This window comes from Saccostrea cucullata, unplaced genomic scaffold (genome assembly GCF_032062105.1).
Source record: "Saccostrea cucullata isolate Sc308-1 unplaced genomic scaffold, CSIRO_AGI_Scuc_v1 ctg146, whole genome shotgun sequence".
NCBI lineage: Eukaryota > Metazoa > Mollusca > Bivalvia > Ostreida > Ostreidae > Saccostrea > Saccostrea cuccullata.
Window position 1 is genome coordinate 468,433 of NW_026919274.1, and position 22,205 is coordinate 490,637.

A 22,205-nucleotide genomic window follows, 5' to 3' on the forward strand; every position below is an offset into this window, starting at 1 on the left:
AACATGTTCACATCACGTAATTATAAATTCACTGATATGGAGACGTCACTTCTGACTTACTGTTTGGCTTAATTAATAACAAACTTTTATAAGTCCATTTTTATATTTAATGACAAAATTTCTTAACCTATGTATATTGCCAATATATCGATATTACAAAATCGTATTGTGATACGATATTTTTTGTCATTGTATTGCAATATATTGAAATATCGATATTATTGCCCAGCCCTATTATCTGGATTGAGAGTAATTGTACTACAAGAATTCTTGTAGTACAATATCTGGCTTTATAGAATTCTTGTAGTACAATATCTGGCTTTATAGAATTCTTGTAGTACAATATCTGGCTTTATAGAATTCTTGTAGTACAATATCTGGTTTTATAGAATTCTTGTAGTACAATATCTGGCTTTATAGAATTCTTGTAGTACAATATCTGGTTTTATAGAATTCTTACAACCAAGATAAATGGTTAAAGAAAGGGAACCAAGGAAAACTTTTTCTGGACTACGTACGTACTTGTGAATGACGGTATTACTCAAAAACAACATTTTGAAGAAATAACTTTCATACATAATTGACAGACTTCTAAGTGTCCATCTGTCTAACAAACACTCAGAAACACCAGCGGGGAATACAGTGTTCAGACTTCAGAGGACTTTATGTTAATACATGTACACCTCCTGTTTTTATTTTACAATAACGATCTTCCGCTAAAGTCTTTTTAAAAGGACCTACACAAACGCATTGTAAATGATGCATACTCTGCGTAAAAAAAGATTTTCTTATAATATGAACATTTATATTTAAGCATATTTAGAAAGTGAATATTCATATCATTCCTATAAACCATTGACTTGCACGAATGATGTTCTGCAGTCGAGTCTTTTAAAAAAAAATCTATACTTGTGCTTTCAAGAAAACATGTTAAGAAGCAAAAGAAAGCTCAGCAATTTACAAACATTCTAAAATTGTGTGAACTCAAGTGTTTCTTTAATCCTGAACCAAGATGTGAAGGCTTAGATTTTTTTGTCCACAATAATACTATTTATTTCAAAACATCTTCCTGTCGGCTAAATTCAAAACTTCCCAAGCCATTGCCCTTTTGAGCGAGGAGAAAGACACAGTATTGGATTTTATATTGAAATCTAATGATGTAGAAAAGCATAAACATAACGAATTGTAGGAATGTTAGTGGTATACATGCAGTCATGTTTTTGTTTTTAGTAAACGGTACCTACCCTAAATCAGTGTGTGAAGATGATGAATTCTCCTTACTGGTGATTCATGCAGACTGTGGATTTCATTCAATTCTCATACCGTTCGATTGCCAAAGGTATGTTCTCTCTCTCTCTCTCTCTCTCTCTCTCTCTCTCTCTCATACTCTCATATCCTATTTAAAAGTGTTTTTTATTTCTATCCACAGACATATGATGGACTTTATCACTTGTGCAGCAAAGAGCCTCTCTTTTCTCAACTGTAACATTGATAGCTTTTGGAGAGCTTTGACCGTTTTGTCTTCTTCAAACGCAAGCTTCTTTGACAGGATTAATTCGGGTAGAGGAAATGATGTTGTAGCCTGTATAAATCGTAAGTGTCAAAACTATCAAAAAATGTCATGCATAAACAGGAGCATGTTTCATTGTTGAGAAAAAATTATTGTTGAGAAAAAAAATATGTTTAGCCTTGTATAAAACAAATAAACGTTAAAAGGGGTTGAACTTTCAGAACTAAAAGTTTCTATGACTACTCCAGCCGTCCCTATGACTACCGAGCCTCCAGAAGAAGGTGAGTACAGTCAGTAATCCTACAGTTTACTACATAAATTGCTCTATATTTTCAATTTCTTTTTGTTTTCTCTGTGAAAGTTAGTTGAAGTGATTTCTTGATCATTCTACCGCAATGTAAATTTCGCCAAGCGATAGATCAGGTGCTAAGGAGGCCTAACATGCATGCAAATCTTGTGCGTCTCTCTTTGTGTCTGGTGCTAAGGAATCCTATCATGCATGTGAATCTCGTGCAGCTGTCTTTGTGTTTGACGTCAGCGGGCGTGGACTTCTGAAATTGACATGAGAGGCCTCGTGTAATTTTAATCTATTAGTCTATTTCTTAAAATCTAAATTTATAATTTTATTTCACAATGAAATATAAGGAATCACTGTTTAGTTAGTATAGTATGCGAGGGACATCAACGATAGTGGGAAACGTGGGATAGTTTATGCATAACATCCTTCGCTCTTATGCGTAAATTATCCCACGTTTCCAAATATCGCCCGTTATGCATATATCACCTATCGTTTCTATTTATCGTACTCTACTAACTAGTCAGTGATTCCTTAAATATTAACCATAGACTCGACCTGTATGGAGTATGATTTCCTATAGTGTACTAAATATCTAGACACCACTGTATAGAGTATAATTTTCTTCAGTGTACTACATACAGTATGTTCCCTTATAATAATCAAAGACTCCACTGTATGGAGTATAATTCCCTACATTATACACGCGTTCCTATACAATAAAAAGTTTTTTTTAATTTTTTGTTTTATTTTTATAGTTAGCAAACTGTCCTTTTCAATTGTTCTTTCTGGTGTTGAATGGAATACAACCCTCCTGAATATGACGTCTGAATATTATCGTATTGTCACGGGTTACATTGATGGTAATGTAAGTGGCTTACACTGGACTATATTGTTATATAACATTAATCAATTTAATTACATTTCAGGATTGAATCTAATTGGTGTTATTTTTTATCTTTTAGGTAACAGTAATATTTGGATCTGATCCAGCATTCTTACAAATTGAAGTTATTTCATACAGGTAGTGATTTATTTTGACAATTGATAACAAAAAAAAAGCTGTTTTCATCAAATTAATTTATACACTCGTCGAATAATTTCTTTCTTCTGTATTTAGAAAGAATGTAGACAATCTAACGAAAGTGGACCTGGAAATCACATACAACAGTACTATACATGTTGCACAAGACGTTTATGAACAGCTGAAGAGACTGACTAACTCGGGGCTCATCTACAATCTGTCAGTTACTTCTTTTCTGATGTTTGATGAAAGTAAGTCATTTTCGTTGGATTTTTTCTGTCAAAATGAGTATTTTTCTCTTTTTGCATGCTTAAGGTTTAAGTATTCTGAGCTTAAACTATTCAGAACTTGTCGACTTTAATTTTAGCTCACCTGATTGACTCTGATGCTCGATTACCATCTGCTTTCCTCTGTCATCGTGTTTCATCTTAGATCTATATTATATATTAGCTTTTTCTCTGTTTAAGAGCTTATCATGAAAAGCATCATGTGGCGAAGGGACATAATTAAAAACAGTGTGTATATACAGTGTATAAGATTTCTGAAATTCATCATTCAAAATTCTTGTGCTATATAGGGCTCTTCCGATCATAGAGAGAAATCTTATCAATGTATTATACAATGTACATTGAAATAAATATTGAGCAATTAAAGTGACTTCCTACAAAGGATCAGGTGACAAAACTATGGTCGGTGTCCCCTTTTCTACAATCATTCTGGTTATTTTCAAACAAGAGTGAAGGAAAATGTCACCTGAATAGTGTCGATAGTTCGTTTTGCTTATAATTTTGAGGAATTATCCATGAATTTTTTATACCGTATGATAGTAAAATTTGGCCTGGTTTGTGGCCGTATATTCCTCTATGAATAAAGATGAATAAAATAGGTAAGTCTTAGTAATATAGAGGGATATGCATGTCCAAGAAAAATCTTCCTTATATGGCTATTGTTATTATTTCGCACATAGTCGTTTACAGAGAACAAGTGTCTAATCCGATGACTGTTTGACAAAACATGCTGTTTTACTCAGATGTTTATATAATTTATCACAGACACGTGCTTAAGGTCAATTTACACATTATCAAACTTCCAATGGTCAAAAAAAAACCTTTTTATGCATGATAATACCCGTGTTACCTCAGCTTCTTTCGTTTTGGACCAAACAATGCACATGAAAAATTGTATTCACTGATACACTGAAATAAATGTAGCCATTTGTCCATTAATCAGCATTCAAAACTATAAAATTATACAATAAATGAAATGTTTGTAATTGTGAGCATGGAAATTGTAGATTCACATCTGTGATTGAAATGTATGTAAATTCATTGTCTTTCGGGAAGCAAGTAAATGGAAGCCCTCTTTCAAGCATTAAATTTTCCTATTATTTTTGTAGTGCTCACTCGTAATACATCTCAGGTGATTGGTCAGTTAGAAAGTTATGCCGGTGCCTCAATTAGCATATGAATTTATTCTTACGTCAGAAAAATTATTTTCCTGTTCTGTTCATAATTAGACAGGCCAGCTAGATTTTACAATATTTTAAACGTAACTGTCATATAAGGGCAATTAGGTACAATTTTCTCCTTTCACATAAAGGTAGATTTCGATAAAATACAGTGACCAGCTGAAGGAGAAAAATGTATCTTCTTGCGCTCTCAATTTCAAGCTCATCAAAGAGTGGGGCGAGGCCAAATAAAAATGTAATTTAAATTGGATAAATTAAGTGTTTAATATATTCTACTTGTCCACGAGTTGTACAATTTTTTGCCACCTCTTTATTCCATTTACTTACACGATAATTACAATTCAGTTGGTTGTGTAAAAGTTTAAAATTGAATTCTGCTATCTGTTTATCAAAAATATTTAGTATCTTAGCTGTATAGATATTTTTCCATCGACCATTCATTATATTAAATTCTTTTGACCATTTACTTTCCATCATTGTTTTTTGTTTCTTTTTAGAAAGAAAAAAATTATAATAAAATCCCGATTTTTCAAATTCTGGGTGTTTACATTTCCCTTGAAAATAAAAATACGGTTTTTGTATTTTAGTGTTTTTTACATTACAGTAAACTACGTTTAGTTTTTTAATCACTTTTTTCATGACAAGATATTCACATGAGTAATAACTCTTTGATTCATTGATCTCTTTTACTTCCGTAACATTTTTTATACCTTCTGTTGTAAACAATTTTTTTACGTATAGAATACCACTCTTGCCCAATTTTTTAAATGTAATGGTTTATTATTTTGTGTAAAGAAACTATTAAACCATAGGTTTTCTGTAATTTTATTTCGTGGTGATGTTAACATTTTACACTCGTTAAAACTACAGAAGATTTCTCTATCAAAATTTGGGAATTTATTTACAACATTAAAATCATTTGGATTTTTATATATTGCTACGTAACAGATATTCAAAGTTTATTCCATAAGATTTTAACCCCTACCCAAATGAACGATCTATATCTTCCAAATTACGTTTTTATTTTTGTTAAATATAATATGCTGTTAGGGTAAACATATCAGTGATTTGTTGCATGCAAAAATTAGAGTAAAAGAAGATGGGCGCATTTGGTGTGTGATCTGCAGGAATCATTTATACGAAACATTTATGGTTTAAGGGGGCTCTCTACACCTATAAAGTATAACTGATTTTTGTTGCATGCATTTGTTTCTAATAAAAGGCTCCATATCCGATAAAATAAGGTTCAAAAGTATTTCAATTTATTTTTTTGAAATATTTGAAATATTCTATTAATTTTGTTAAAACCCCTCCTATCTATATTTTTAAAAGCCCAGTGCTCTAAATTTCTCTTCAAAGTTTAATGTTATAAAATATTGAAATAATAACCAACAAAGTTAAAAATAAAATCAACATAATTTTTATTTAAATTTTCAAAAATAGACAAAAGAAAAACTAAAACAGCATTTTCTTGAGAATAGCTGGTTTGATCTTCTCCAATATCTGAAAAGATATATAATATCAAAGGGTGAAAACAATGAAAAAAAGAAATTGAACAAAATTGAAAAACTGTCAAAAATTTCAAACATCACAAAAATTCAGGTGTGAGAGATCCGCTTTAAGAATAGACTCAAATATCTTGGTACTGTTTTTTTTTTTTATAAACTTCAAATAAACTCTACTTGCACAAGTATTTAAAAAATGTCAAGCAAGGACATTGAAAGAAGTTCGTATTGTACATGTATTGTTTTTAAATGAGTTTAAGCGAAAACCATCACGTTTCCAGTCAATGACAAAGACATGTATTTAGTGAATTCATGGTATTGAGAAAGGTAGATTTACTTACCGTTTTTATCCAACTTGCATGTGTTATCCAGTGCTAGATATATCAAAACATGTAAACATGATAAATGGCCAAAAGCGGGTAAAAGAAATTCCCACAACCAAATTCACACTTCGTCTAAAACCTGCACGTTTCCCATACAAACAGCTGATAATCAATGTTGATCAAACGTTTGGGTCATGCAAAATTCCACTTACTGTCTGAACAATCGCAACTTCTCGGGTCTTTCCGACTAGCGGAAAAACGACCTCGAATGTAAATTATGGAAGACGCCATGACAACCCTCCTTTTTAACGATCTTTGAAATAAATGCACGGAGACCTTTTATCTGTAGAATAAGGAGTTTAACTTTATTCAATGTAATGATATTACCTAAAATATACTATAGAATGGACTTCTAACTTCGTCTATCCGATATTTGAATAAACAGGAAATGTATAAATTTTTAACATCCGGTGATGTTAATACATTCGAGGTTGTTTTTCCGACCTCTGACGGAAAGACCCGAGATGATGCGATTGACTGTCTGAAGAGTTTAAATTTCACCAGGTGTAACCATTCATTCGGGTGTATAAAAATCGTGAACAGAGTATCCTCTACTCGATGGGAAGATACTAGTAATACATATATCTTATCAAATTTGCATTTTTGAGGGATATTTTTTGCTGGAAAGCATTATATGCTTATAGAAGAAAAAAGAAATTTCTGAGTGTATGGCGTTTTGACACGTAGGCCTAATGATGAATTAGCATATGGACAAGCCATGTTTTTTATATCATATTTTCTCACCAAAAAATCTTATTCTAATAAGTTTGTAAATATATTATTTAGTAATTAAATAAGTAGAAATTGAATAAATTGACAAACAATTCATTTTTAAAGAAAGGATGCATGTTGGACAATACACTGTATTAATTGAGGTGATACAATGTACATTCCATCCACAATATCGCATGTTGTGTTATACTCAGTGATTTATCGGTGTTAAATGAATTTGAATCAGATCATTTGGGACCAAAATGGCGTTTCAACGGAAGTACGCCATGTTGTGACGTTGTAGAGAGCCCCCTTAAATGTCCATGATTTGGTTGGCTGAACATAGCTGGTCAGATTTTACAAACACGCCCATGGGTTTTTTTCATTTAGTTTGAAAGACCTTGTCAGATTGTAAACATTTATGTCCGTTTATCCTAGGGGTGCTATGACATAGTAATGTTTCACAAAAAATAAACACCTAAGATATTTAACGCATAGATGCATGATACGTGTACATGTACATTATAGACTGTAGAATAAAAGATTGGAATTGATTTCGCTCGAGAACCGAACTGAACCAAAATTTATCTAATTCAAAATTTTAATACATCAGTACATAAAACGAAACTGACAAAATAAATGGTTGTTTGCTCGAAAAAAAAATTAACGCCCCATGCAAGGCTCGAACCAAAAAAGTTCTTGTTTCGAGCGCACTGAACAGGTAGCCCTGCTTACTGAGCTATCCCCGCTACACATATACGACTGATTTAAAAAGGGCAAAGAAGCACCACATTCACACATTTGGATTTTTTTGGGAAAAGTTCATATTTCGTGGTCCATTGGTCTTCTCTCCATTTTTTTTAAAAATGTGTATTCGTTTCTTTGAATTAAAATACACACAAATAACGTTTCAAAATAATGGAGAGAAGACCCAGAGATAAAAAAATGTTAGAAAAACGTATTTAAAAATGTACCATTTTGTACCAAATGTCTGATCTGGCTATTTTCAAGTTATTTTTTAGCAAATCAAAGCTCAATTTCGGGAAAATATTTTCCTTTCCTGTTGCACAGGCACCCCGATAAATAAAAAAAATGTTAAAATTTCATGTGACATGTCGATAAAATTTTCACTTTTCAATTACGCACAGATTCATGCCGAATGCCAATCAAAAGCGCCCTCGTTCTTCGGACATTTCATTTTTTGTCAATTCAAAGGGGCCGTATGTCACATCATCGTTTAAAGACAGATGATTTCTTTTTTTTAGAAACAAGCATTTAAACAATCATCCTTTCTATGAATAAATGAATGAATTATGTTACCGGGGTATAAAAAGTCAAGAGTATTGAATAGAAAAGTTCGAGATTCACCTTTAACAAATGGACCACAACATTGGGATTTCAGTTATATTAAATTTTATGTCATTTACAACCACTTAACAGGTTACCTTTTTTGGTATACATGTAATGATTATATCGTATAAAAGAAATTGTATGATGTCTTTTAGATACAAGGAATTCGAGTTGTCCTACTGTGACGTCAGTGTCAACTAGCTGTCACGACGGATGTGTAAAAGACACGGACTGTTCGACCAATGAGAAATGTTGTTCCAATGGATGTGGGCGAATCTGTCAGAACAGCACAGGTTTAACAAATATTTCCAGTACTGTACACATATAGAACATATTACTATAATAACTAGTTCGAGTCCCATGAGTTATCCAGAAGACTTATCCTTATCGTCCGTCGTCATGAATTGTCCATACACATTTAAACATTTGGAAAGGCTGAAAAAATGAACCAAGAATTCATACTTATTGAATATGATTTCTTTAAAAAAAATTGATTATTAAAATCGTAATTTAGCATTTTTATAAAGAATGGAATTTCTGTGATAGGGAAATATACTTTCTAACACAGAAAACATTATGTTTTTTCTATTATACATTTGTGTATATAGCAACATAATATCATGATATTATACAGAAAATCGAGAAATATTAGCTTCAAATCTGTGTCTATGTCCCTTTTAACTGAATGGTGCTGTTTTATAAATGATGCTTTATGGAACAACTTTGTTGACATATCACAATGAGGTTCATGCTTCTTAATCTTTTTTCTATATTATCATTTTGTTTTATTTGTTTATTCAAATTTGGTGCGGTGTTTGTGCAATAGTTTTAATAACAGTCGGTATGATTTTTAATTGATATTGAAATCAGATTGAATTAAAAGTTCTATTAAATTGATATTGAAATCAAATTGCATTAAAGTACTAGTAAATTGATATTGAAATCAAATTGAATTAAAGTACTAGTAAATTGATATTGAAATTAAATTCAAATGCATTCAATGTTTCTTCTTTGATTAGGTCAGTCAGTTCAACCGTGATTTTGTGCACGATTCTTATCATGATTCTACATGTATAAAGAAGGTTCCAAGTTGACTCTGGGTCTTAAAGATGCATGGACACAGATTTAATGTTAATATTTTCTGTATTATATTGCGACTTATATATTTTAATAGCATTTCACACAAAATGATATTAAAAATCTTTTTTTTTTATCTAAAAGCTATTACAACTTCAAATTTTTAGACGGGTTGATTGACACATCCTTGCACTTTCACAAATTTTAATTTTATTCTTAATAATTAGGAAAAGAGGCAATCTTGTTGTGTATTAATGAAAAATATTAAAACTAGAATCCAGAAAATTCAGAGTAGAAATGTTCGAAAGCAAGACATACACACTGTATATTGTCAGTCCGTGCAGTTGTGGTGAGCAGACTTTAATAATTGAACGCACCCGGTGAATCATAAACATCAACAATAACGGAGCTCGTGCCCTGTTTACAAAAACTGTGTATGTTTCAGGGGTGTGATCAATTTGCTAAACACTGTACACAACACTTAGCGCGGAATGAGGATACTTGTGAAGAGGTTTTGCTTTCTAACATTTCTACTCTGAATATAATTATTTTTCTGGATTAAAGTCTTAATATTTTTCATTAATACACAACAAGATTGCCCTTAAAATAAAAGTAAAATTTGTCAGAGTGCAAGGATGTGTCAAACAAACCCACCCAAAAATTTGAAGTTTCAATAACTGTAAGATGAAATAAAATTTTTTTTGTGAAATGCTATTAAAATATATAAGTCGTGATATTATACAGAAAATATTAACTTCAAATCTGTGTCCATGCACCTTTAATAGAAAAACTCGTTTTTACAGATTTCCGGTCAAGTTATGATCTCAGATATTTAGAATTTCCAATACTTCAACAGAATGGTGAGATTTTCTTCTTTTATTTGAAATCAAAATATTCATTTTAAGATTGGTGATTTGAGTGAAAGTTCCTTTTTTGGAAAATTGGAACAATTGTCTTAAACTCTTTAATGGAAAAATTAACAAATTTGACAGAGAGAATTCCGCCTAATACACAAAAACATCTGTCAATTGAATAAATCTTTTTATTTTGTTTTATTTGAAGTTTTAAAATTGCATTAGAATTGTCCTTTTTTGTTTTCTTTTTCAGCGGAGCAAATGCTTGTATCAGTCACATTACCAGACTACAAATGGACTGTCGAATTATTGGATCCAAATTCATCTGTCTACAGGGAAATACAAAAGGCAGTTGTTACAAATGTGAGTTGTACGAGTCTATGCTGAGGTTAAGACAATTAATGGCAAATTGTTTTATCTACAAAAAATGTATTCTTCATCAACATGGATGCTGTATTTCAGTTTGAAGAACAGATGAAGTCATCCACAGAATTTATTGGATTTCATGTCTCTTCATTAAGGTTGTCTGTTTTTAATATTGGAAATGTAAAAGAAAAACTTCAAAATCAAATTTCAAATGAAATATTTGTTTAAATTCATTTTTGCACTAACAACTAAATGCACCAACTAGCATTTTATATCTTTTTTATTTAGAAATGGACCATATGTTATTGCAGACGTAATTGTAACATACAACAAAAATCGAATCAGTTCTTCCTCAGTGGTCAATGTTCTGTTTATGCTTTCGGGACATGGATTCATACATCAAATGAAAATTGAAACAGATCTCCAATTTGACAAAAGTAATATTAATTGTTCAAAATTGTCAAGCATAGAGTAGTAGATTTAACACTTCCAACATAAGAACAATATTTTATTATTCTGCTGCCTTGGTTTCAATCCAAGTTCAATTTTTATCATAAACTTTTTTTGAAAAGCAAAGACAATTAGAGCTGCATCCTCATTAATGACCTCTCTTTGTGAATAAACAGAGAAAATTTCAAATATCTAGCATTGAAAAGTGTGTTTCTCTTTCACAATTTGCTTATATGTATTTCGATCAAGTTTCTTTAGTAAGGACTCATTTGCATTACTTTACAGAAGTAAAACCAGGGGTCTGTCCACAATTCTCTATGGCTGTTTACAGAACCTGTCTAGACACTTGTACTGGAGATACTTCATGTTCAGGAAAACGGAAATGCTGCTTCAATGGATGTGCCCGCAGTTGTATTGATCCAGGTATATATATAGGTTGTATTGATCCAGGTATATATATAGGTTAACTGCATAACTAGGTCTTGTTGTTGTTGGGAAAAAGAACTTGTTTTTCCTTTCTCTTACCTGCATTGTGTTTAAATTTTCTGTCTTGAGAAATATATCGCTTATATATATATATATATATATATATATATATATATATATATATATATATATATATATATATATATATATGTCCAACGATTTCTTTTCCTGCTTCTCACACTCTGTTTTCCACATGTTCTGCAGAATTTCTAATGTTCTCCCGTTTGCTTTTCCCTTTAATTCACTTACCATTTTCTGTAATATGAATTTTTTTGTTGCTTTCTATATTGAAGCAATATTTCTCACTCTTTCCATAGCGACATTTAGAATTTTGTGTGCAAGCATTTTCAACAAAATTGTTGTAAAATGTGCATGTCCGTACATAAGAGAAGGAAATACCTTTAGAATTGGGCCCAAAGATTTTAAAGTTAATGCTAATATGTCTTGTGATTCTAAAAACGTCATATATTGTATAACGTGTGAAGGATGTGGCCAATTTTACATCGGCGAGACTGGAACTACTCTCCGTACCCGTATCCGAATCCACAAACAACATATTCAACATCCGGAGTACAGGCAGGTCAAAGTTAGTGAACACCTGGACCAGTGCGGTAGCGGACATTTCACCGTGTTCCCCTTTTACAAACTGTTAACCGACAGTACGGTAGAAAGAAGAGAAAAAGAGAAACATTTTATTAAGTCTTTTTTGAACAGTTTAGCATAGTTTATTGTATTTTATATACATGTATGTTTATTTCTCATATGGTCAACGCGCTTTTCCTTGTTTGAACATTCATTGTGACGTCATTGTATTGTTGACAACGTCATTACCATACCAGTTTAACGTCAAATGTTCAAAGTAAAACGTCTGAAGAATTATGAAGATTATTATTCATAACTCGGCGGTTAACCGGGTATGCCAACACTAATATATATATATATATATATATATATATATATATATATATATATATATATATATATATATATATATATGTTCCTGCACTGCTAGGAGACAAAGAAACTGGGGCGAAAGTGGGAATCCATGTAAAAGTGAATTTCTTTGTGCTTTCTATATTAATATTTCTTCACTTAGGGCAGTTATTTTAAAAATTTTAAAATGTGCTTTATAAATAATAATTAATTTTTCACATGTATTGGTATATATCCTAATGTTAAAACTGATGTCCAAATAACTGTATCTCACTTCTATTCTCAATGACCGTGTAGTGTAGGGCAGCGTTTGAGAATTCCATCGGCATCAAAAGCAAACTTGAAAATTAGCGCGCTGTTTCTGCAAAACAGGTGGCAATATTATGGGAGTCCATGTAAAAGTGAATTTCTTTGTGCTTTCTATATATATATATATATATATATATATATATATATATATACTGTTACAAAGAGAGACTTAAGAAACAAAAAACTTTCTTGAAAGTTTTTTTTATTCATTTCTAAATTTTGCTTTGGTTTTGATTGCTCCCCTTTGCTTGCACGAAAAACACAAAGTAAAGGCGATGGAGATATGTGCAAAAATAACTTTTAGTCTAACGTATTATACATAAATTTTTTTCGGAATCCAAGGGTTACTGCAATGCGCTAAGTTAGAGAAAATTCATCATAATCTTTTTGAAAAACAGGCATTTAAAAATATAAAGAATAATCCTTCTATATATTTATTAACTTATAAATTAAGCTGCTAATGTTGTTTAAGAAGAGCTGTTTATTGACAGGGGGGTGTTTCAAAACAATTTACTTAGTAAAGTTAAAAGATAAACATTTAAGATTTTTATCAAATCTCTGATGTTCTGAAAACGTTTAGCCTTCTGTATTCTCTTTAAAAATCATAGATAAAAAATTCAATCATTTCAATATCGGCTTGTTGCGAAAATTGCGTGTCAGTATATATATATACCGGCTTATATATATATATATATATATATATATATATATATATATATATATATATATATATATATATATATATATATATATATATATATATATTTGTGATAAGAGAAAGATATATAAAGAATTGAAACAAAATTTTGTTTTTTTAGTTGATTAGTTTTTTTATTCATTTCTAAATTTTGCTTTGGTGTATTAATTTTCCATGCACACTTTACAGTTAGGCATAGTATACTTTTAGTAGCGTGAACAATTGATTAAATTGATGATCTTAGTACATTCATCATATCTTTATGTATAGAAGTAAGTTAGATTACTGGCATGTTAATTTGAGTAAGGTCTGGTTTTCTTGGTTTTGTCTAAAAACAATTTATCTTAATTTGAATCAGAACAGCAAAACAAAAATGTACAATATGGGGAATGTGACAAAAAGTTGTCCTGGCTAAAACAGTTATGTGAAAAATACATCAGTGAAATGGTAATAAGTTTAGAAATTTTGTTTGTAAAAGTTAATTCATAACAGGCTAAATTGCATTTAGTTTATCGTTGGTACAAAAAAGGAGCAACTTAAGGTATTGCATGTTTAATTAAATAATTTTGAACAACATTTAATAGTAGCTTAAAATGCATTGTTAAATAACAAAAAAGTGAAATGAAGCAAATTCACATGACTGATAACGTAAGAAGCCGGTCATTTTGCAACTTAAAACATTTTGTAAGATTTATCTGCCCTTGATAAAGAAGAATTTTTTATAGTAGTTATGGTAAATGATTCATTTTATTTTTTAGTTAAAGAAAGGGAGAGAGAGAGAGAGAGAGAGTGTGTGTGTGTGTGTGTGTGTGTGCATATTTTCATTAAGAGATTAATAGGATACTGTACAAGTAGAAATTTTAGCGAGGATTTAATTTTTGCATTATTAGCGAGGGTGCCGAGATCGCTAAAATTGAATATCGCTAAAAATTAATTGCGTTTTATTTGTAATAGCTTCTTTAATATGCATTTTAAAATCGCTAAAATAACATCTCGCTAAAAATAAATTACCAGTTTTTAAGGACAAATCGCTAAATTTGTGTCTCGCTAAAATTTCCACTTATACGGTATTCAAATTACTTTTGACATTATCTTACTAGCAGACTTCAGTGTAAAATTCAAGATGCATTGATCAATTTTTTGTTAATTCATTTGGTTGAGTATTTTTTATTTGATATCACCATCAAAATTCTACCATGATTAAAAATATCGGGCCATTCATTTATTACATACAAAATATGGTCGTTGTGCATTGAATACTTTAACACGGGAATATAAATTAATCACAGACCAAAAAACTTTACTTAAGTTACGAAATTCATCAGATCCTATCTTTAGGCATTTGCTTAGTAGCTATTTATTTATTTTCCTAACTGTGCATTGTTTCATTATATTTTATGATGCATATACAGTTAAAAAGGTTTTTTTCAGCCGTAAGCTATGTAACAGGTTAAGCCCAAAAACTCGTATAAAATATGTATTACATGTGAAGTCGATCAGCACTGTCTTACTGGACTTATTATATCAACATTAATGTCAAAATACTTTTCCCTATTTTCCCAATATCAAAGTGATTTAAATGCAACTAGTTACAATAATTCATGAAAAGAATTTATTACTATCATCTAAAATAAAAATGAGGCAGTAAACATTCTTTTTCAGGTTACGTAGGAGTGTCAACGACAGAAACCACTACAGATTCGGACACAACTGTAACAATGGAAGCCAGTACGCAAGGTTAAGAATGCTAACAATTCACCCAATTTATATAAGATTTACTGCATTCTTAGATAAGCATTTTGGTCCCTAGATATTACTTTAGGCTAAAGCACAAAAAGACAAAAGCTTGGTGTATCTTTTCATCTTTTACTGTCACTCTGCCCCTCTGCACTTTTTACATGGTCTACAGTAACTATAGTGGTCTTTATCAAGATTAAGTATAAAATGTCTACTCCTTACCCTCAATTGTTTGAATTTCATTAAGTTCTAATATTTCACTTCTCACTTAAGAAGAAATGCACCAAGGTACTACGTCTAAATAAGGAGAAATAGTCTCACCAAACCTTTTTAGCTCACCTGCTTTTCTGATCACATTTTGTCGGGCGTCCGTCTGTCTGTCCGTCTGTCTGTCTGTCTGTAAACTTTTCACATTTTCGACTTCTTCTCAAGAACCGCTGGGCCAATTGCAACCAAACTTGCCACAAAGCATCCTTAGGTGAAGGGGATTCAAGTTTGTTCAAATGAAGGGGCTACGCCCTTATTCAAGGGGAGATAATTGGGAATTAATGAAAATTTGGTGGTATGTTTTAAAAATCTTCTTCTCAAGAACCACCTTGCCAGGAAAGATGAAACTTGTGGGGAAACATCCTCAGGTAGTGTAGATTCAATTTTGTTCAAATCATGACCCCCGGGGGTAGGGCGTGGCCACAATGGCCGACCAAAATTTTACATAGAAATATATATGAAAATTATTTAAAAATCTTCTTCTCAAGAATGCCAAAGCCATAATTGATCATATTAATATGGAAGCATCCTCATGTAGTGTAGATTCAAGTTTGTTCAAATCATGACCCCCGGGGGTAGGGCGGGGCCACAATGGCCGACCAAAGTTTTACATAGAAATATATAGGAAAATTCTTTAAAAATCTTCTTCTCAAGAATAACAAAGCCATAATTGATCATATTTATATGGAAGCATCCTCAGGTAGTGTAGATTCAAATCATGACCCCCGGGGGTAGGGCGGGGCCACAATGGCCGACCAAAGTTTTGCATAGAAATATATAGGAAAATTCTTTAAAAATCTTCTTCTCAAGAATGCCAAAGCCATGATTGATCATATTTATATGGAAGCATCCTCAGGTAGTGTAGATTCAATTTTGTTCAAATCATGACCCCCGGGGGTTGGGCGGGGCCACAATGGACGACCAAAGTTTTACATAGAAATATATAGGAAAAAAAATTTTAAAATCTTCTTCTTGAGAACAGCAAAGCCATAATTGATCATATTTATATGGAAGCATCCTCAGGTAGTGTAGCTTGAAGTTTGTTCAAATCATGACCCGGCCCCGGAGGTAGGGCGGGGCTACAATGGCCGACTAATGTTTTACATAGACATATGTAGGAAACTTCTTCTCAAGAATAACAAAGCCATAATTGATCATATTTATATGGATGCATCCTCAGGTAGTGTAAATTCAAGTTTGTTCAAACCATGACCCCCGGGGGTAGTGCAGGGCCAAAAAGACTGATCAAAGTTTTACATAGAAATATATAGGAAAATTCTGTAAAAATCTTCTTCTCAAGAATAACAAAGCCATAATTGATCATATTTATATGGCAGCATCCTCAGGTAGTGTAGATTCAAGTTTGTTCAAATCATGACCCCTGGGGTAGGGCGGAGCCACAATGGCCAATCAAAGTTTTACATAGACATATATAGGAAAATTCTTTAAAAAGCATCTTCTCAAGAATAGCAAAGCCATGATTGGTCATGGGACTACTTTTGGATTTAAACTTTTCAATAATAAACCAATTTTTACTTTTTCCTAGCCACAGTGCTCAGGTGAGCGATGTGGCCCATGGGCCTCTTGTTAGTTTAAATCTTCTTTACTTATCTGTTTAGTGACTACAACACACAGCCCGACTGGAACAGTTCCCCAGCAGCCCACCCCATTACCTCCCAGTGGTCAGTATTCGTGGCAAACTTTCATTGTCTTAGCATTCCTTTCATTCATTCAGGTAAACTTATTCTCATCATCACTGGTAAAGATTATTCGTAGTCAGCGTCTTTTACGTTAGTATCCATAGGTAAGGAGGCTCATTTTTGTACTTTCTAAGTGTAAAACATAATTGTTATTTACTTTCAAAACTAAGAGGTTCATTCCAAAACAGCTACATGTAGAAGACTTTTGTTATAGCTCAGTGATTGTCATATTAAAACCAAGTTTGTTTGACTCGTTTCAACAATTAATTTGAATAATATAAATTAAAATGTATGATTTTTCAATGATTTGAAACTGTTGAAATAGGGTATGTTGAAAATAAGCAATTCACTTGCAATGTGCTGTTATTCGGTATGTCCCTCTACAGTCGTATGTAGAACTCTGTTAGAAAAAAAATATTCATACTAGTATCTCCGTGAATAAATTTAAAACAATATCGAACTATAGGCAATTTAAATAATCGTTACGAAAAAAAAATATTACTCAGTACTAGTATATATTTCAACTGCCGGGTTGTGAAATTTAGAGATTTGCGTATTTGAGTTACGGTTGTGATGTCTTTGATGTAAAAATGCCGTTTAGAGAGCTCCGTGATAACAAAGCATCCATGCTAGGGGATCTAAAATGATTTAAAACTCCACCAATGAACAAAATAAAATGATTTCACTTCTGATAATTTGTAAATCTTGACTTAAAAAATATGACGAGGAGTGTCATGTGTCTTCTGTATATTTCTTACCGGCACTTGTATTATAAACTTGATTTGTTGCTTAGAATTTTTGAAGACTGCTTTAATAATATTCTCAGGGCAGCAGATGACTATAACGATAGAGTTAGAGAAATATAGCTGGTCTGATGAGTTACTCCTAAATATGTCATCTTATTACCAGGAACTGAGGAGAATCGTGATGAAAAGCGTGAGTATAAATAGCCATCTGTTTAAGTACCTCCCTTTGTGTATGTCCTTCATGTACAACGCTTTTAATTTCTTTTTCCAGTTTCAAGAACAATTCAGCGGAATGCAAGCATTTTTGGGAGTGGAGGTTAAATCATTCAGGTAATTGTTACTTACCTTTTTATCACGATTTGTTCAAATTTCGCCTAAGGAACCATGGGGTTCAACGAATTAACCATCAGATATAGAACTTATTTTTTATATATGATATCTTAAGCTGGCAACTGTCATTTGGCAAAGAAAAAATTCATACGTTTTAGTTTTAAAATTTGATATTTTTTGGACATGTATATCTAAACATGTAGCTCTTCTTCAAAAGGAAATCAAAATACATTTAGTCTAAAAATGGCCACAACCACCCAGTCCTCTTACCATTAAAATTTGTTATCCCCATTTCGCCTTAGTCTTCTGGAGTATATTGAGGTGAAATGAGCATTTGTGTAATTCAACCTAATTATTAAAAGATTAAGGTAAGTAATTTTTTAAGTACAGGGGAGGGGTAAAACAAAATTAAAGGAAAAAATCAAGCCAGTTAGTATTATCTCAGACACAACATAATTCATAAAGATATTTATCTTTTTTAAACCTTGATAATATGTACAAAATTGTACATTGAACTTATATATTAAATGTTTCATCCAAAAATTGGGTTTTAGCATGTAATTGGCCAACCAGTAAAACAACGTCTAATTAATTTACAATTATTGTTTTTACAAATAAATAATAACTTCCCAATTTGCCTAAGTATTTCTTTTACCTGAATTTCACAGTTTAGGAGAAATGAGAAGTTCAATTCAATTCAGAATTTAACACAATTTTTACACATGCATAAATTCAAATTTGAAAACATATTTAGCACTCTCTTACCTGACCACAATGTAAAGAACTAACTTAATCTACACTAATTTGGAATTCTTGCATTAAGGATATGCGATCCTCAGCCGGGAAGGATAACTCCAAAAATACATATTTAATTTGAAATGCATCAAAATGAAGCTTGAAAATGATTTTTTTTCATGCAACAATTTTCATTATATTTATCTTTATAAGATTCAAGGTTTTTGGAAGTCTTAGAAAAGGCCTTATAAAAGTTGACATTTGTACCCTATAAAAGGAAAAACAAATTGATACAGTATTAGAGAAATAAGATTTTCTTGAATCCAGCCTCAGATACCAATGATTATGAGCATGATATGAAATAAGAAGTGATTTGTGGTGTCTTGCTATGATAGCAAAAGCCTTTTACACTATGTATTATAGAATACATGACGGAAATAGAAGACAAAAAATACCAAATAAGTATAAAAGCATGACAATTTCTCTGAATGCCTGGATACCTGTCGTTTTTTAACCTTAAATATATTTGTTGATCAATTTGCAATTAGAAAATGCATAGCTGATATTCCTATTCGCTTTTTCTGCAAAAATATTGGAGATTTGACGATTTTCCCTATATAATATGATTAAATTTAATCTTGAACTTTAAAGAAACACTGTGGATAAATTTACATAACTTTATGGATTCAGAGATACTTTTATGAGTACTTTTGATTACTTAACTGCTAGTTTTATAAACCTGAGGATCGGACTACCTTAAATGTTTTCTACCTACATAAGTTTGCGTGTAAAGGATGAACTCCTCTATGACCTCATCCTAGTTCTGAACAATGGTCTGAACTAGAAATTGCACTTCATGAAGATAGATGCATATTTTATTTTCGTTTAAAAAGGGATGTGACATTAGACTTTGATTGATATTTTGAGAAGTTGAAATGATAAATTTTAAAGGCGACCTGCGTATTCGGTTATATGACAGATTCGGATAACGTAACAAGCCTCTGCTTTCATTGAATACCCGGTAGTCTAATTTTCAACGTGGTTGTGCTTTTGAAAATTATATTTAAACAAGAGGCCCATGGGCCACATCGCTCACCTGAGAAGCTTTGACCATGCTATTCATAACCAGATTACCCACTTGTAATACCTATTGTGACCCCATCGTACCCCACTGGTCATAATTTGGACAATTTAAAATCTACACTACCCCAGGATGCTTCCACATAAGTTTCAGCTTTTCTGGTACAGTAGTTCTTGAGAAGAAGATTTTTAAAGTTTTTTCCCTATATATTTCTGTGTAAAACTTTGATTCCCCATTGTGTGGCCCCACCCAAACACTGGGGGTCATGATTTGAACAATTTAAAAATTACACTACCCCAGGATGCTTCCACATAAGTTTCAGCTTTTCTGGCAAAGTAGTTCTTGAGAAGAAGATTTTTTAATGACCCCACCCTATTTTGTTATTTTTTTTCTTGATTATATCCTTTGTAAGAGGACCTGGCCCTTCATTTTAAGAATTTAAATTTCCCTTCACCCAAGGATGCTTTATACCAAGTTTGGTTAAAATTGACCAAGTGGTTCTTGAGAAGAAGTCGAAAATGTGAAAAGTGTACAGACGGACAGACATACGGACGGACGGACGACGAACAAAATATGATCAGAAAAGCTCAATTGAGCTTTCGGCTCAGGTGAGCTAAAAACTTTGAAACCCCCATTATCGATGTTTTCTTTTCAACAGATCTGGTGGAGTGTTTGTTGATTTAGTCCTCTCGTATGACAGAGCACTAACTGATGCTGCCAGTCTGGTCAACACAATCTTCCTCTTACTCAATCACGGATACATACATCAGTTACACGTCACTAACTATCTGCGGTATGATTATGGTTAGTACATATCTTTTTTATTACGTTATGATATATCAATACACACTGTTGTATTATATTTCCTGCTTTTCATGAACTTCAAGATAGATCAAAAGGATAGAGCCATGTACATTTTTCATAATTTCATTTCTATATCAGTGAAAGAATTAAAATTTGTATATTATACTTTCAATCTCAAAAAGTTCTTGCACACATTTAATAAAATAAAAAAGGTGAAAGTTACAAACAGTGATCGATTTGAAATAATTACACACAATACAAATCTGTAGATAAGGACATTGTAAATTGTTTATAATAATCTTCAAACTGATCACTTAGTTTGTAATATTTATTTTAGTTATTGAATTAATTAATTTTGATGGAAGTATGAAGTAAGACTGTACAAAGTGATTAAAGACCTCCTTTGAAAAACTAAACAAAAGTAAACCATTTCTATATATTATCTCAGTTGTGAAGGCAGGCACTTGTCCTCTGGTTACAACAGTAGGTTCGTGTACAGAACAATGTACTGGTGACAGTAGATGTCCTGGTGTACGGAAGTGCTGCTCTAATGGTTGTGGTCAAATGTGCACCGGTGAGTCAATCATAATTAATTTTCAAAGCACTTACTTTAGTTTTAGATTTAATATCTTAGTTGAATGAGAACAAATAAATGTGATCATATTCAGTATACACTTATCCACTGGTCGTGAGTGGGGAATAGTTTCCTGTCCAGGGTTTGATAAAAGAGCTATCCCAATCACAACCAGTGGATAAGCGTTTTATTATACTGATGTATATTATATTTTCTGAGGGTTGAATTTTTTGGAGTAAGATAATACTGCAAGAATAATATGAAATCCTGATAACGGCACAATGCTACTGAAGTCATTATGACATCATCAGTCAATAGATTTATCGCTGGAAATCAAAATTGGCGGCAAAAATTGCATGAAAATTTTCCGAGGGTGGATAGCAAAAACTATACCCCGGGGTATAGCTTTGCTATGTGTGAACTATAACAGATAGTTATTTTACCTTCTGAACTTTATATAGGAAACATTTTAACAGAAGTATAATAATATAAATTATTTTATATGATAATTGTTTTTTAATTTGATTTATTACATACTTAGTAATAAATACAGGATTTTTGCATATGCGATATGCCTGACGTCACAGTAGCCGATATGGTTGATATGGATTTGCGTGGTGGATATCACTATCACATAACTAGTAAATTAAACCTTAAAAAGAGTACTTGTGATAATACACATATTTTTTTTAATTCACATTCTCTTTATAAATTACAGTTCTTTGATATAATACGCTACGTACATATCAGTAGTCAGTCCTTGATTAATATTTAATTGATTTTTCAAGCTGTTGTGTGTTGTATTTTATTACT

At 31.8% G+C, this 22,205-nt stretch overlaps 1 protein-coding gene across 1 annotated transcript in view; it reads left to right on the top strand.

Moving 5' to 3' along the window:
- The window catches only part of LOC134283834 (uncharacterized), a 38,384-nt gene that overhangs the window by 12,193 nt on the left and 3,986 nt on the right, over positions 1-22,205 (top strand). The window contains exons 16-33 of the mRNA XM_062766344.1: positions 1,231-1,339; positions 1,430-1,593; positions 1,732-1,791; positions 2,564-2,673; positions 2,771-2,829; positions 2,926-3,080; positions 8,402-8,539; positions 10,127-10,183; positions 10,431-10,540; positions 10,640-10,698; positions 10,832-10,980; positions 11,279-11,416; positions 15,081-15,155; positions 17,042-17,104; positions 17,949-18,058; positions 18,140-18,198; positions 20,673-20,818; positions 21,267-21,392. Of these exons, the coding sequence (XP_062622328.1) occupies positions 1,231-1,339; positions 1,430-1,593; positions 1,732-1,791; positions 2,564-2,673; positions 2,771-2,829; positions 2,926-3,080; positions 8,402-8,539; positions 10,127-10,183; positions 10,431-10,540; positions 10,640-10,698; positions 10,832-10,980; positions 11,279-11,416; positions 15,081-15,155; positions 17,042-17,104; positions 17,949-18,058; positions 18,140-18,198; positions 20,673-20,818; positions 21,267-21,392 (1,887 nt within the window). The remainder of the gene's footprint in view (positions 1-1,230; positions 1,340-1,429; positions 1,594-1,731; positions 1,792-2,563; positions 2,674-2,770; positions 2,830-2,925; positions 3,081-8,401; positions 8,540-10,126; positions 10,184-10,430; positions 10,541-10,639; positions 10,699-10,831; positions 10,981-11,278; positions 11,417-15,080; positions 15,156-17,041; positions 17,105-17,948; positions 18,059-18,139; positions 18,199-20,672; positions 20,819-21,266; positions 21,393-22,205) is intronic.